Source organism: Onychostruthus taczanowskii, unplaced genomic scaffold, assembly GCF_017590055.1.
Source record: "Onychostruthus taczanowskii isolate IOZ18803 unplaced genomic scaffold, ASM1759005v1 scaffold20, whole genome shotgun sequence".
Taxonomy (NCBI): domain Eukaryota; kingdom Metazoa; phylum Chordata; class Aves; order Passeriformes; family Passeridae; genus Onychostruthus; species Onychostruthus taczanowskii.
Genome location: NW_024499240.1, coordinates 4,612,058 through 4,625,075, shown reverse-complemented (window position 1 = coordinate 4,625,075; position 13,018 = coordinate 4,612,058). Strand labels below are relative to the sequence as shown.

Sequence of the window (13,018 nt, the reverse complement as noted above, 5' to 3'; positions counted from 1 at the left end):
GGGGGGGGGCGAGGAGGACAAACCTGTCTCTCTGTCCCTGCAATTTCACTCAAGTTCTCATCCCTCACTGGATGCAGAAGTGAGGTACATTTATATCTTATTCACTGCTACTGTTCTAAGTGCTGTGGGTGGGACTGCAGTCAAATCTGTTCTTTGAGGGCATATCTGCAGAATATGTCTTGGTAGGAAGTGTACTTGGTTAACACAAAACATTTCTGGGTATCAAGCAGAAGCACGAGACCACAGGGCCTACGCCTCACCTGGCATTCCCACCCCCAATGCCACAGCAACACAAACCACAGGCCCTCCAGCCAATTTCCACCCCTGAACCTAGAGGCGCCATTGCATATTGAGCTTTGCACTTTCTTCACTACTTTACACTTTTAACAACCAGTATTCAGCAAGAACAGGTAGGTGAACACTGAGAAGAAAGGGTAACTTTATTTCATTAGATAAAAAGAGTCATTAAAATCCAAAGTAAAATACATGAGCTTTCCATTTCAACACATACTACAGAATATTAAGCAGTAGGGTGCAGATTTAAACCCTCCCTGCTTTAATTGGTAATTCTTGAAATGTTTAGTAGGTGGCTGCGGCTCCTTCTCAGCTAATGAAAACAACAGTGAGAACTGGGAGTGGTTTCTGCTCACAGCTATCTGAACTCCCTCCAATACAAGAAACTATCTTGGTCGCTTTAAAAAGGAAAGTCAAAGTGAAAACCATATCAAAAGAAATTCAGAAATCGTCCAACCTCCTGGAAGTATTCCCCCACTACACAACAAAATTCTTTTCTTCACTTACAGCCTAGAACTGTCCAAGGGTAACATGATTTTTGCAACATACTTCAAAGAAAAATTATCACCAATTCATTACAGTTCTATTTAGGGAAAAACTCTCAAATCAAGTAAAGGAGGGAACAGAGCTTCAGTGTTTATTAGAGTAAATATCCTGTCCATCAAAGCAAGAGGCTTCCACTGAGTAAATTACATTTTGATTTAAATAAATACAAAAAATATCACAGTCTGCACCGAACTCAGATACTCTGCTATCGCCCAAAGTTTTCTTCATTCCTTAAATTCTTTCCTTTTCCATGGTATCCTTCTACACAGACAAGGCACCACATCTTTGCCAGCCTTTCTTTAAAAGTAAAGGCAAACACATCTGTAGTGCCTGCTCTGAGCCTTAACAGACTGGAGTAGAAATCATGAAAGTGTTTCCTGGGTAAGAAACCATTAACCACTTCCACACATAGGTGAAATAAAGCGGTCACTGGTCTAAGTAATTTCCAATTTTGCAAGCTCCATTGAGCACAAGTTTCAAATTGAATATTGCTGTTCTCAGGCCACAATGCTGCCACTGCAGACTTTGCACTTCATTATGTTTTTAGAAAGACTCCACAAGGGAGGCAAATTTGGAAACTGACAAAGCTAAATGCCATGAAATGGCTCACCCTTGACTGGACAGTTAGACTCCTACATCCTTTCTCTCTCCCAGTTCCAGTGCCCTCTTGGGAAAGAGTTTCACTAGATTAAGCAAAATGAATAAAATAGAGTCACTAGCTCTAACTCAATTTAAATTTTACTACAAAATCACCAGTCACGAGTCATCTACCAAATGTTTAAAAACCTCCAGGCAGAGACCCCTGATCACAGTGTGGGCATCTACAGCCCTCGACCTGAGCTGCATTTTCACTCCTCTGAAATTATTTGGTCTCACCTGTTTTTAAAATCAACAAACACAGAAGATGGATGCATTTAACCACCATAATAGTTCAACATAACTGAAGTTGGTTAGTGGGACAGACACTGTGTGTGAATATTGGTGGCACCACCCCTGCTTCATGCTTGATTTGCCATTCTATAACAGAAACAAGTCACAGGACAAGAGCACCACAGACTAATTAGCACAGAAAGATTGTCCCTTCATACACTCGGGCTGCTAATGGGAACTGGAGCTGAACCATGGGCTCCTCCAAAAAAACACGTTCCCCAGCAAAATACAACCAGTAACTGTGTCAGCAGGGAGCTTGTCTGTGATGCTTTTCACAGAAACACCCATCATGGTCAGTACGTTATGAACAACTATTTTAAGTGACTGAGTATTCTCCTGATCTGCTACTCCACAGCTACATTTTGGAACTAAGTGCAAAGCCGTGGCCAAGCACATCATTAATCTCTGTTGCCTGGAGGCTTGGCATTTGAAAGACTGCAATTTTCATTTTATTTCTTCAGCCTTTTTTAGGAAACAGATTATGACAGAAGCTAGGAAAAGAAGCCAAAAGCAGCACAAGGACTAGGACAAGCTACTACAAAGCTAAACTGGAACTACAAAGATACCTGTTGTTCTGGAAAGGCCACTTATTATTGACTTTCTGAAAGTCACATGGAAAAATAAACACTTTCCCATCACAGTCCAGAGCCCAGCCTGTCTGGATTTGCAACAGTTTTTGCAGATCTCATTTCCATTGGTACAAAGCATTTTTCTTAGAAGAAATGGTACAGTCTGCTCCAAGTTTGTGTTTCAAGACCCGGTTTTCCTCTTCAGACACCACTCTCTGGCTTTGCTCAGCAGATACCTCATAGTTTTCGTATTTGTCAAATAGCAAGTGCAACCTGTATACTACTTACAGGTTTAATTTCTCCCTTACAATCTATACATTTTTCAGATTTAAAAGAAAGAGCACCCGAGCCAGAAACAGGCCTGACTACAAACTGGTACTGTAAAATATGTATCAGACAGCTTTATAATTTATTTATGATAAACCTACAGGAGAAATAATGTTAAAGGGATTTTCACTCAGATTTTCTAACATGGCAGTGCCTGGTACAGCATGAAATCCTCTTAAAACAACATGCAGTTTAACTCGGAAGCGTCAAGTACACCATTTCAAGAAACTAACTTGGAAGTCTAAGTCCTGGCACTTCTAGCTCAGCCCTTGCCCACAGTCACCTTGTCTGCACTGGAAGGACTGAACTACGGGAGTCCCACCACAGCCAGCTGGGCACAACCCAGCTGTTCTCCACTGCAGATGCACTAAGCTGCAGGTCCCAACAGCAGCAGGACAAGCAAGCAAGGACAGCTGCAGCAAAGCAGCCGGGGTGACCCAGCAGTCCCCAGCTACCCACAAGCACAGAGAGAGTGAAGCGTCCATCCCCGCGGTCCCACCACCGCAGTCTCGCTCTGCTGCCAGCAGCCCACACAGCAGGGCCCTCCCGGGCCCAGCGCCGCCCCCGCTCCGCGGCACAACGGGCCCTGCAGAAGCAGCTGCTGTACCAAGGCCATGATCAGTGTCTTGTGGACACGGCTCACTCTACAGCCTTAAGTAAACAAGTGCATAACAGAAATTAGGAATTACTGTCTCCTGCACTTGGGCTGCTGGCCATTCATACCATAGAAAACCCCAGAATTCATTTAAACTTCTTCGCATTTGCAGGACTTGTCTTTGTATCCCCACAACACATGGCATCTCTATAAAAAGTTCATGAAAAACTAAAGAAGTACCACATGATATATTAGCTACAGGTTTTAGAAAACAAACAAGAAAACAATAAAAATATGGAAACAGTTGCTCACTTGCCTTTTTTTTTTTTTTTTGGGGGGGGGGTGTGGGGTGTGGGGAGGGGATCTGACAGCAGTGCATCCAGTCAGTATTTGAAGGCACTACTTGTTTGAGAGGTGACAACCTTAACAGGCATATACTGTTCACTCAACGTGCCAAAAGCCGTTTTAAAAAAAATTATAGTAGTTCTAATTCAGCACAAAACAAATATTTGAGTTGAAATGTCATTCCCATTTCCTTCACAGAATGAAGTACAGCAGTTTCATTTATCACCATAATTCAACTATTAAAAGGCATTAAAGAAGTACAGCAAGAGGGATGGACATTTTACTGTAGAATCAATGCGCAATATAACACACTACAGCAACTAATATAACCCTGCAGAATTTGAAGAGCAACTGTTCCCCATGCTAACCCAAGCCATAGTTCCTTTACTTATACATCCAGATTATGAGATTCCCCCCTGCTCCTCCTTTTCCAGACTTACCACCACCTCCCTCTGAATTGTAGGGAGAATACCAAGACAGGTAGAAACCTCCTACACTAGATATACAACCACGTAAATTCTGCCTGATTCAAGGCCTGAACAGAAGTTAATCACATTTAGTTAAAATATACCGAGCAGCACCCCAGGGGGAAGGAAGCTCACCCACACCAGACCAACACTGGCATCCCTGAGCTGAGCTGTGCCCTGCCCAGCTGCCATCCTAAGCCTGTGGACTACAGAGGAGTACCCTGTGGGAGCGGGCTAAAGAACTCTGCACGTGCAGAAGAAGCATGGACCGGACCTTCCTGATACATAATCCCTAATAAGAGCTTCCCAGAATGAGTACATGAACAGCCATCAAACACACACTTCAACAGCCCGAAGGCACTTGCATGCTAAAGCACAGTTCTAAGTATTGCTTCAGTCTTAAAGCCATCATAGCCCAGGGCTAAATGCCTATAATCGGATCCACAGTTTGAGTAAGACTTTCCTTTAGGCCATGAGCTTAATGACAAATGCAGATGTGTCACTGGGTACATGACGCATTATGCCCCCACACCTTCAAATTAACTGAAAACACAGGCACTCAAGTCACTGGAAAGAACATCACTCCAATAAGGTATTTTCCTAGGAGAAACAGGTCATAGAAATGCCTGCGCAGCTGGGATGCTCAAAGAGCCCTTTTTTTAATATTCCATGAAGATACTCAAACACTGATCAAACAGATCAACAGAACTAAATTATACATTCACAAGAAACTGCTCTTTATACACATCTGTGGAAGAAGAAACCATTATATTTTACTATGAATAGGAATGTTCAAACTGAGAATTTCAACCAGCTTTAAAAATTTAAGAACAAGATTTTTTGCAAAAAAACTTATGTTTGAGACTATGCCAAGAAACCCACTGCATTCTCTTACTCTATATATTGCTACTACTCCACATTCACTATACCTAATTTTACAGGCATCCCCTCATACATACTTTTTTTTTTTTTACCACTCCCTACTTTTCCACTTGAGCAGAATCTAGAATTAGTTTTTTTCAGGTATTGTTAACACCCTGAATTCCTGCAAACTGTGTACAAACAGTATTGCAGCTATTTCTAGCACTACATCTAATCTGACAACAGAAGTTTTCTTCCACTATATGCAGGAACACAGCTTGGCTGAGAAGAGAAGAAAGTTACATCTTCAGCAATATTCATGGACCACACCACATAATTATCAAACATTTCTCTAGCAAAAATAAACTGAGTGGATAAAAAGTTTACAGGGACTTGCAAAATTACAGCAGCGACAGGAGTTGACTGTATAAGAAAAAAATATACCAAATTTATTTTAGCATCTTTGGCCAAGAAAACATGGTTTTCACTTGAGAGTTTTTCACACTACACAAACATGGATAATTAAAATGGCTTTTCACACACTCTGCTAGACATCACTAACATCTGAGAGCCAGCAGACTAAACCATTATGCAGCTTCAGCTGCACTGATGACAAAGTGCAAGGCTAATAAATCTTTATAATTCCCTTAGCAGAATATTGTGAAAAGAGCAGTAAGTAAAGGACACAAAAAATTCAACCTCACATGATGATGGTGTCTTTGCTATCTGCAACAGCTGGTTGCCACTTTTGACCACTTCCAGCATAAACATGCATTTCCTTCAGACCTTCGACCCAAACAACCCCTTCGAGCAAACAACCCCGGGCAATACAGGAGTGAGTTGTCTCCAGCATATTTGCAATTCTTTGTTTTTCGAAGATCTATTTATAGACCTACTTTTGAGGAAGGTGACAATGACAGATGAAACATGCAGAGACTACGCACATAAAGCTCCATTTCCAAAAAATGGCATCTTCACTAAAAAGGACGTAACATTCAGTCTAAGAAAATTCTGCCATTCCTATCAACATTAGCTATCAGCAAACTCAACAATGCTGATCATTCCTATCTGCTGTTCTCTATTTCTTAGATGACCTTCAAACACCTTGGAAATAGAAAACAAATGCAAGGAATACAGCTTAAAAGTAGCCTAGAAACTCGCTAGCTGGCAGTGAAATCCAGTGCAGGATCTCTCCATGTTACCCTGGAGGGACTGGAGTACATTTTTATGCTGTAGATGGCATCTTGACAGGGCCCATCCCATAAACCCCTCCTTTTCTCCTTGATTCAGCAGACCTTCTTCTCCCTTCCTAACACAGTCTAATCATCCTCACACACATTACTCAACTCCTTGAAGGAAATCTACATTAGGAAATTACATATTTTAGGTGCAGTTCTGTAAGAGGAAACAAGAAAAACAGCCACTGCTCCAACAAAAATGATCAAAAATGCATACTAGTAAATGCTCCAAAAATCACAATGCAAGAAGCAGCATCTTTTGCATTTTGCTGTTATTTTGGTACAAAAATCTGTCACAGGTACTTCACAGCAGAATACACACAGCCTGCTCTTTAAGCTAAACCAACACAACTGCACTTTTCCAAAGTAACTGCTGTGGAATTCTCAAAATAATCTTAAAAAATGTGATCCTCACAATACGTTAAACCCAAGGGAAGTGCATTTTAACAAGAACACAATACGTTTGATGCAAGAGCTGCAAAAGGAGCCTTATTAACCATGGTATAGTTCATTTATTTTTAACATACAGAATGCTTCCCTTAAAAATGGAAGTAAAACTTTTTTCTATGTTCATGTTTGTTTTCTAAGCTACATTCTTCTCTCATTACTTTCAAAGCAGTAACTTGCTTATATATATTGCAATCAAAAATATTTAGTGCCAATTAAGGAATTATTCAATGTTTTCTAGACTACTCTGCATAGTTCTTTCATCAAGTATTCCTGTGCTGTTACCTACCCTTGCTAAATACTGCAATAAGGTGTTCGTTTTCCAGCTAATGTTTCACAGTACAGACCACCATCACTCATTCAACAATATGGATTTTTACTTACTTGCTCTTAAAATGACACTTGCCCAACAGCCTTATCTCAGTCTTGTCCTTTCCACAGAATATACCCTCAAAATGTGGCATTTTTACAGTTATGGCCAGAATGACTCATCTAGATCCAGGCTGGTTCTGAAACATTTAAACAATAGCACATTTTGAAAGAACTGCATTTAAAATGAGCTATCTCCAAAGAGAATTTACCAGAATGCATTCCTTACAAAACTTACAGTTGCTCTGGCACATGCAGGTGGAATTTAACACAGGAAAAAAGAATGGTCCATGCTGGCTAGTGAACAATTTACTGCTGTAACATTGCCAGGCAATGTTAATTTCATTTATTTGGTGGAGAAATCATACAGCAACAAATTAGATAAGTAATCATTCTTTTCTGCTTGTTAGGCCTTATGAAAAAAAAACATTTATGAGAAGCCAACCTACCTGTCTGGCTTTCAAAATCAGTACTGGGAAAAAAGCCAGCCTTCTGCACTCTGCTCCTCCTCTAACAACTACACACCCCTTATGCAACATAAATTTGTCTCACTTCTTTCACCCACAATATTAGCACAATGGATCTTTCTTGAAAATCTGTCCCTTACCACTACAAGAAAACTCTTCAACTACTCCTCCTTCCCAGCTTCATTTGATCCTGACCTTTGCCACAGGACATCTATCTTGAACACCAACAAACTCCTCTATCACTAAGAAAGCAAATAAGCATACTAAGCAGGCTATCAGAGAATAGTTTGCATAGACAAAATCAGAGACACACTCAAGAGAAGAAAATAAAAGGAGCAGTGACACAGTAAAATCACAGCCTAAGAAAAAAGGAAATTTATTATAAATCCTTTATTTTTTAATTGACAGAAGCACTAACTAAGGGCCATCACTATTACAGGTTTTAAACCTGAAGGTGTAAACATGCATTGTTATTACTTCAGTTCACCCAAAGTCTGAATTACACTACACAATCTCTGCAAGCAGAAATTGTCACCATTCACTGCAGACCAGCGTCATCCAGCTCTTTGTTGCTGGAGCAAAGTGTCTCTGAGCCCAAGCCCGCAGAGAACACAAAAGTACTGGCTAAATGCCACTGAGGATGCACTGCAGCAGTGCAGCAATGCCAGCAGACCTGCTGACCTAAGGCAACTTTGTTACGTATTGATATAAAAGCTCAGAGTAGAGACGTGCAGTGTCAGCAAAACCTGTGACAAGTGAAATTTTCAGTAAGACACTGCAATTTTTAGGATTTTACGGCCGGTAATGGTCAGTGCAGTCTTGGCATAAAGTGCCTATCTAGAGCTTTCAATACAGCTCTTCAGCAGATGGAGGAGAATCCTGAATGTTAGCAACTACAGTATCTTCCCTTTTCTGCCTTACACAATAACAAGAAGCCTACCTGAATTCAGCTCCATACATCTACTGAAAATAGTACCAGAATTACGTGAAAGTAGATCTTTGTGGGTCCCTTGCAAGTCAGGATAATTTGTGATTCTGTCATTCTAAACCACAAATAAAAACTCACTAACGGGTGTTAGGTCCGTACTTAGACTGACCTTATGGGTCTTTTCCAACCCAAGTGATTCTAGGATTCTATGATTCTATGAAAGTAATATACAAATTTAGATATTCTTGATGTTTGTGTTTTAATTCAAGATGCTTATACCATTGTGAATTACAACCAAACCAGAATGGACTTGCTGGACATCTTACATGGAGTATGCATACATACAGACCATATCTCTATATATTCTATAAAATTACATATATGTGACTGCATGCACTACACATATAGTGAGTAGCTAGTAATTACAGTTTTATTCTAATAGTAATATAACATATAGTAGCTAATAAATGCATAATCAGTGTAGTCCCCATCTAGAGATGCTGGATACACTCACATTTTCATCACAGGACCACTTACATTTTAACCCTGTTTCTCCTATAGCTGTGCCCTCAGTCTCAGACCCCTGTAAGTTCCAAACCTTCTTCCAGTCTGTAGATGAAATGTGCTGCTGTTGTGCCACCACTCTCCTGTGAACCAGAACTCCCTACCATATATTGATAGATCAAAAGCAGAACAAACTTACACATGGCAATAAGGCCAGCTCCTTTAGAGCCCCATCAGCCTTTTCTGCTGCCTGATTCACCATGCTTGACAATGAACCAGAACCAAACACCAAAATCCAGGGAAATTGCCTTGGTACCTCCAACATAAATGTTCCTCAATGCACATAAAAGCTTGCATTCAGCTGTCTTTCACACCTACATACCATTAACAGTCCACTTTCAGCCACCATAAACTAAAGCTTTTCTCCTCTCCATGTGACAAACTTTCCAACTCTTCTAACCTGAAGATACTCAAAATCTTGTTACGAGTCCACAGCTTTATACTCAGTACCATTTACAACTAATGTCAAAACAATTGAACAGTCATCTGTTCATAATGCTGAAAGTTAAGTAATTCATTAGCAAACATGGCATTTGTAGCTAACACTAATAAATTAACTTGCCGTTAAAGCTAATATGAAATCCACAGTATTCTGTGACTAAGAAAAAAATATGGTCAAAAGCAAATACCATGTTTGATCAAAGGCTGTTTCAGCTGTACCTTTATTTGTCACACTTCCTACACATTCTCCACCCTCATCTTTACAGAGGATTATTGTAATGATTAACACTGAACAATCCTGTGTGAGGAAGAGGGAACCATTTCACTTAACAAATGCTTAAGTGAGGTAAGAGAAAAATTACACATAATTTCATTTGTTTTACCAAGCCTTGCTCCAAGCCACTAGCCCTTGAATACATTCCATGTATTTCACCTTCTGTCATTTTCTTGTTTTTCCAAAGATGGACTGATCTTGCACATGTCCGTGACAACCTGTTTCTAGTTTTGTATAACTGGAGGGATAGAAGGGTGCTCAAGCTGACGGGTTTGTTTGAAATAAGGGTCCCTGCCAGATGAGATTCCAAGTATCACTTTTAATTACGCTTTGGTATGAATTGGGAGTTTTTGTATTTTTGGCAACTACTTAAGAGTGTTCACATTCTAAATGTAACTGAGTTTTGAACATAGCATCCATTCAAGAAGAAAGGGTAAAATAAATACTTCTACCTGACTAAGAGACAGTTGTACATAAATCCACTTTTGCAGCAGAGGTAAGACAGACCAAAATGCATCTGGGAATGCACAGGTATTGCACCCCTGAGGCCTGCTATTACAGGTAACAGGCAGCATGAAGGCATTAGACATAACTGTTTCTCAGCAGCAGACCTCAGTATGACCTCTGTTCCCATAACCTTCTACCTTCCCCAAGTATCCAGACAGCAGGTACCATTTGTTCCATCTATGAACAATCAATCAATTTAGAAATTGCATGAGGTTTCCATGGAAAAGACCACACAAATCCTTTGGTATTAGCTTAACCTAGCTCATTTTTATCTAATATGAAAATGCAGCCTAACATGGAAGGCTTCTCTTCAAGATTCCCCACCGAACCTCCTGCTTCAGAAGACAGAACTCACACAAAGTGAGCTAAACACAGCTCAGTCCCTAAGACAGTTACAGTTCAGCATATTTAATGTCTTGTTCTCTTAAAGCCACACACTACTACTCTTACAGACACAAAAATGATGTTGAAAGTGACTACAACATGCCTGTTTGAAGGTTTCATTCCAAGCATACTACCCAGCAGCTACCCAGGGTAGCATTCCAGTTCTTTATGCTGAAACTCGTGGATTTGAAAAATGGCCAAGATACCTCATACTCAGAAGCGCATGTCACCATAAAACACAGTTTGTCTAGTCTGGCTCTGTCTCTATTAGAGACCCTTGCTTCTCATGAAAGCCTGGATTCAGAAAGCCATGTCAAGGCAGATAGCATCTGGCTCTGCTCTTTCCCCACACTGGATTGCCCGAGGAAGGACTTACTAGACATACAATACAGAACTTTCATGCCAATAATCTCTGAGGCATTTCAGCCAAAGAGTACATACCAGCTTGAATACTGTGACTGTCCTTGTGTTTCTGCTGTTTCTTTCTTCACAGTAATTGGCTGTCTGCATATTCCTACACACTCATTCCGCCAGGACTGACAATACAACAGGAGACTAACAAGCTTCAGGCACTGCTTTCTTGTTAGTACTAAAATAAGATCTATGCAAGCATAATCCTGTCAAGAATTAAGATAAAGACCTCTGGAAAGGAGCTCACAGATTTGCATTTCATTCCTCAGGATGCTGTGGATCATTTTATCTGCTAGATGGAAGATGAAACATGGGTGTACATGATTTATACTCCACACACTGTAGTTTTTATGAAATCACAGAAGAATGCAAGTGTAAGCAAAATGAGACCAAAGGACTTCTCAATTTACCACCTAACTTTATGAAGAATATTATTTCTTTCTAGCTTCCTCCTCCCATTAACTCTATACAGATAATGAGTGTATCTTGCCTTAAATTAAACTAAATATATGAGGAGGGGGCACTTATTTAACAACAATACTTTACACTCACACTCAATCCAGCACTACTAGATAGGGTGGGGTCCAGCACTGCTCCACTATGGACACAAAGCGGCAAGGATGCTGAAGATGTATACAGGATCCTTATTTTGCCTTCGTAATTTCCCAATGCATATACCACTAGCCCCGACTTGTTTTTCCTAACTTCTTTTTATCACCTCTCATCTGCACTCCCGGTTAGGGTCTGTCTTGAACAGCAGACTCTGAGTTGCCCGAGGCCGGGTATGCCCAAGGAGCACAAACCCGAGAGGCTGGGCAGGCTCCTGCGGCGCAGATCACCGCTGCCCCGGGTGCAGCCTGCCGGCGCAGGAGAGCGCTGCGGCGGGAAGGGCTCCCAGCGGCGGCCGTCGCTCGCTTCCCCTTTCAAGCTGCGGCTCGCCACAGGTCCCCGGGGCGCGGGGGCGGCCCCTCGCTCCGCCGCACGTCCCCGCCGCCCGGCGCTGCCCCGGCTCCGCAGCGCCCCGCGGCAGGTGCTGCCCCATCCCTCCGAGGGCCCCCCGGCGGCCCGGCCCCGCTCCCGCCGCCGGCCGGACACCCCGCGGGGGCTGGCAACCCCGGCCCGCCGCCAGGGGAAGTTTCCCGGCGGTGGAAGGTAGGAGGGTCCCGGCAGGCGGCCCGGGACGGGGCCGGGCGTGGCGCGGTGCACTTACAGCCGTTTCTCCTGCGGCTGCAGCTGCCGGTGCATGGCCAGCGAGAAGCCGAAGAGGCTGCCCGTCTCCCCGCTCCAGCTGATCACGTTGTCCGTGTCCAGGTTGAAGGCGCCGGCCAGCCCCGGCAGAAGGGGCAGGTAGAGGACGAGCAGGGCCGCCATCTGCTCTTGCCCGGCACGGGAACCTGCTGCCAGCACCGTCGCCGCGCCCCGCGCTAAGCGCGCCCGTTGTGCCGCGCCGGGCCCGCCCCGCCCCGCCCTCCGTGGGTGCCCGGCCCCCGGCACAGCACAAAATGTCCCCGGGCCGGGCCCCTTCCCCTGGGAGGGGCAGCCGAGGGCGTAGCCCCGCCCGTGAGTCGCCCACCGCCTCCCGGGGCCCCCAGGGGGTTCACCGTCTGTCGCGCCCCCGGACTCGGATATCTTTGCCCTTCGCGACGCTAAATAAAGCCGTACTGAGGGGCGGGTCACGGCCGCAGGTGAGGACCGGGCCGTGGCCCGCGCGCACCGTTGGGGAAAAGGGCAGAGAGCTCCCATGGCGGGGGCGGGATGTGTTTGAGACTTCACACCGTGCCCCCTTGCGGGGCTGATGCCGCTCTGGCTGCTGCTCAGCGGCATCAGGTCGGTCAGGGCAGCGACCACGGGCATAACACATTGCCCAAGTGTGCTAAGGTTGATCCAGAACTATGGACAGCATGACCCCAGTATTCAGTCTGTATTCCCCAAACAACACATGCAAGAGAAGAAGGAAAAAAAGAAAAAAGTATCTCTCTTCCAGATTATTCACAGACCACATGAGAACAGAGACTGGAGACTACCTGAATCTGCTCCTCCTCCAGCATGTCTTA

At 43.3% G+C, this 13,018-nt stretch overlaps 1 protein-coding gene across 2 annotated transcripts in view; it reads right to left on the bottom strand.

The window, feature by feature from the left end:
• Positions 1–12,555, bottom strand: part of ITGA6 (integrin subunit alpha 6) — a 41,661-nt gene extending 29,106 nt beyond the window's left edge. Inside the window, exon 1 of one of the 2 annotated variants that reach the window (XM_041403385.1) lies at positions 12,175–12,555. In XM_041403385.1, coding sequence (XP_041259319.1) covers positions 12,175–12,335 — 161 coding nt within the window. In that variant the 5' untranslated portion in view covers positions 12,336–12,555. The remainder of the gene's footprint in view (positions 1–12,174) is intronic. The other variant, XM_041403384.1, reaches the window with a different exon arrangement.
• Positions 12,556–13,018: the final 463 nt, after the last annotated feature.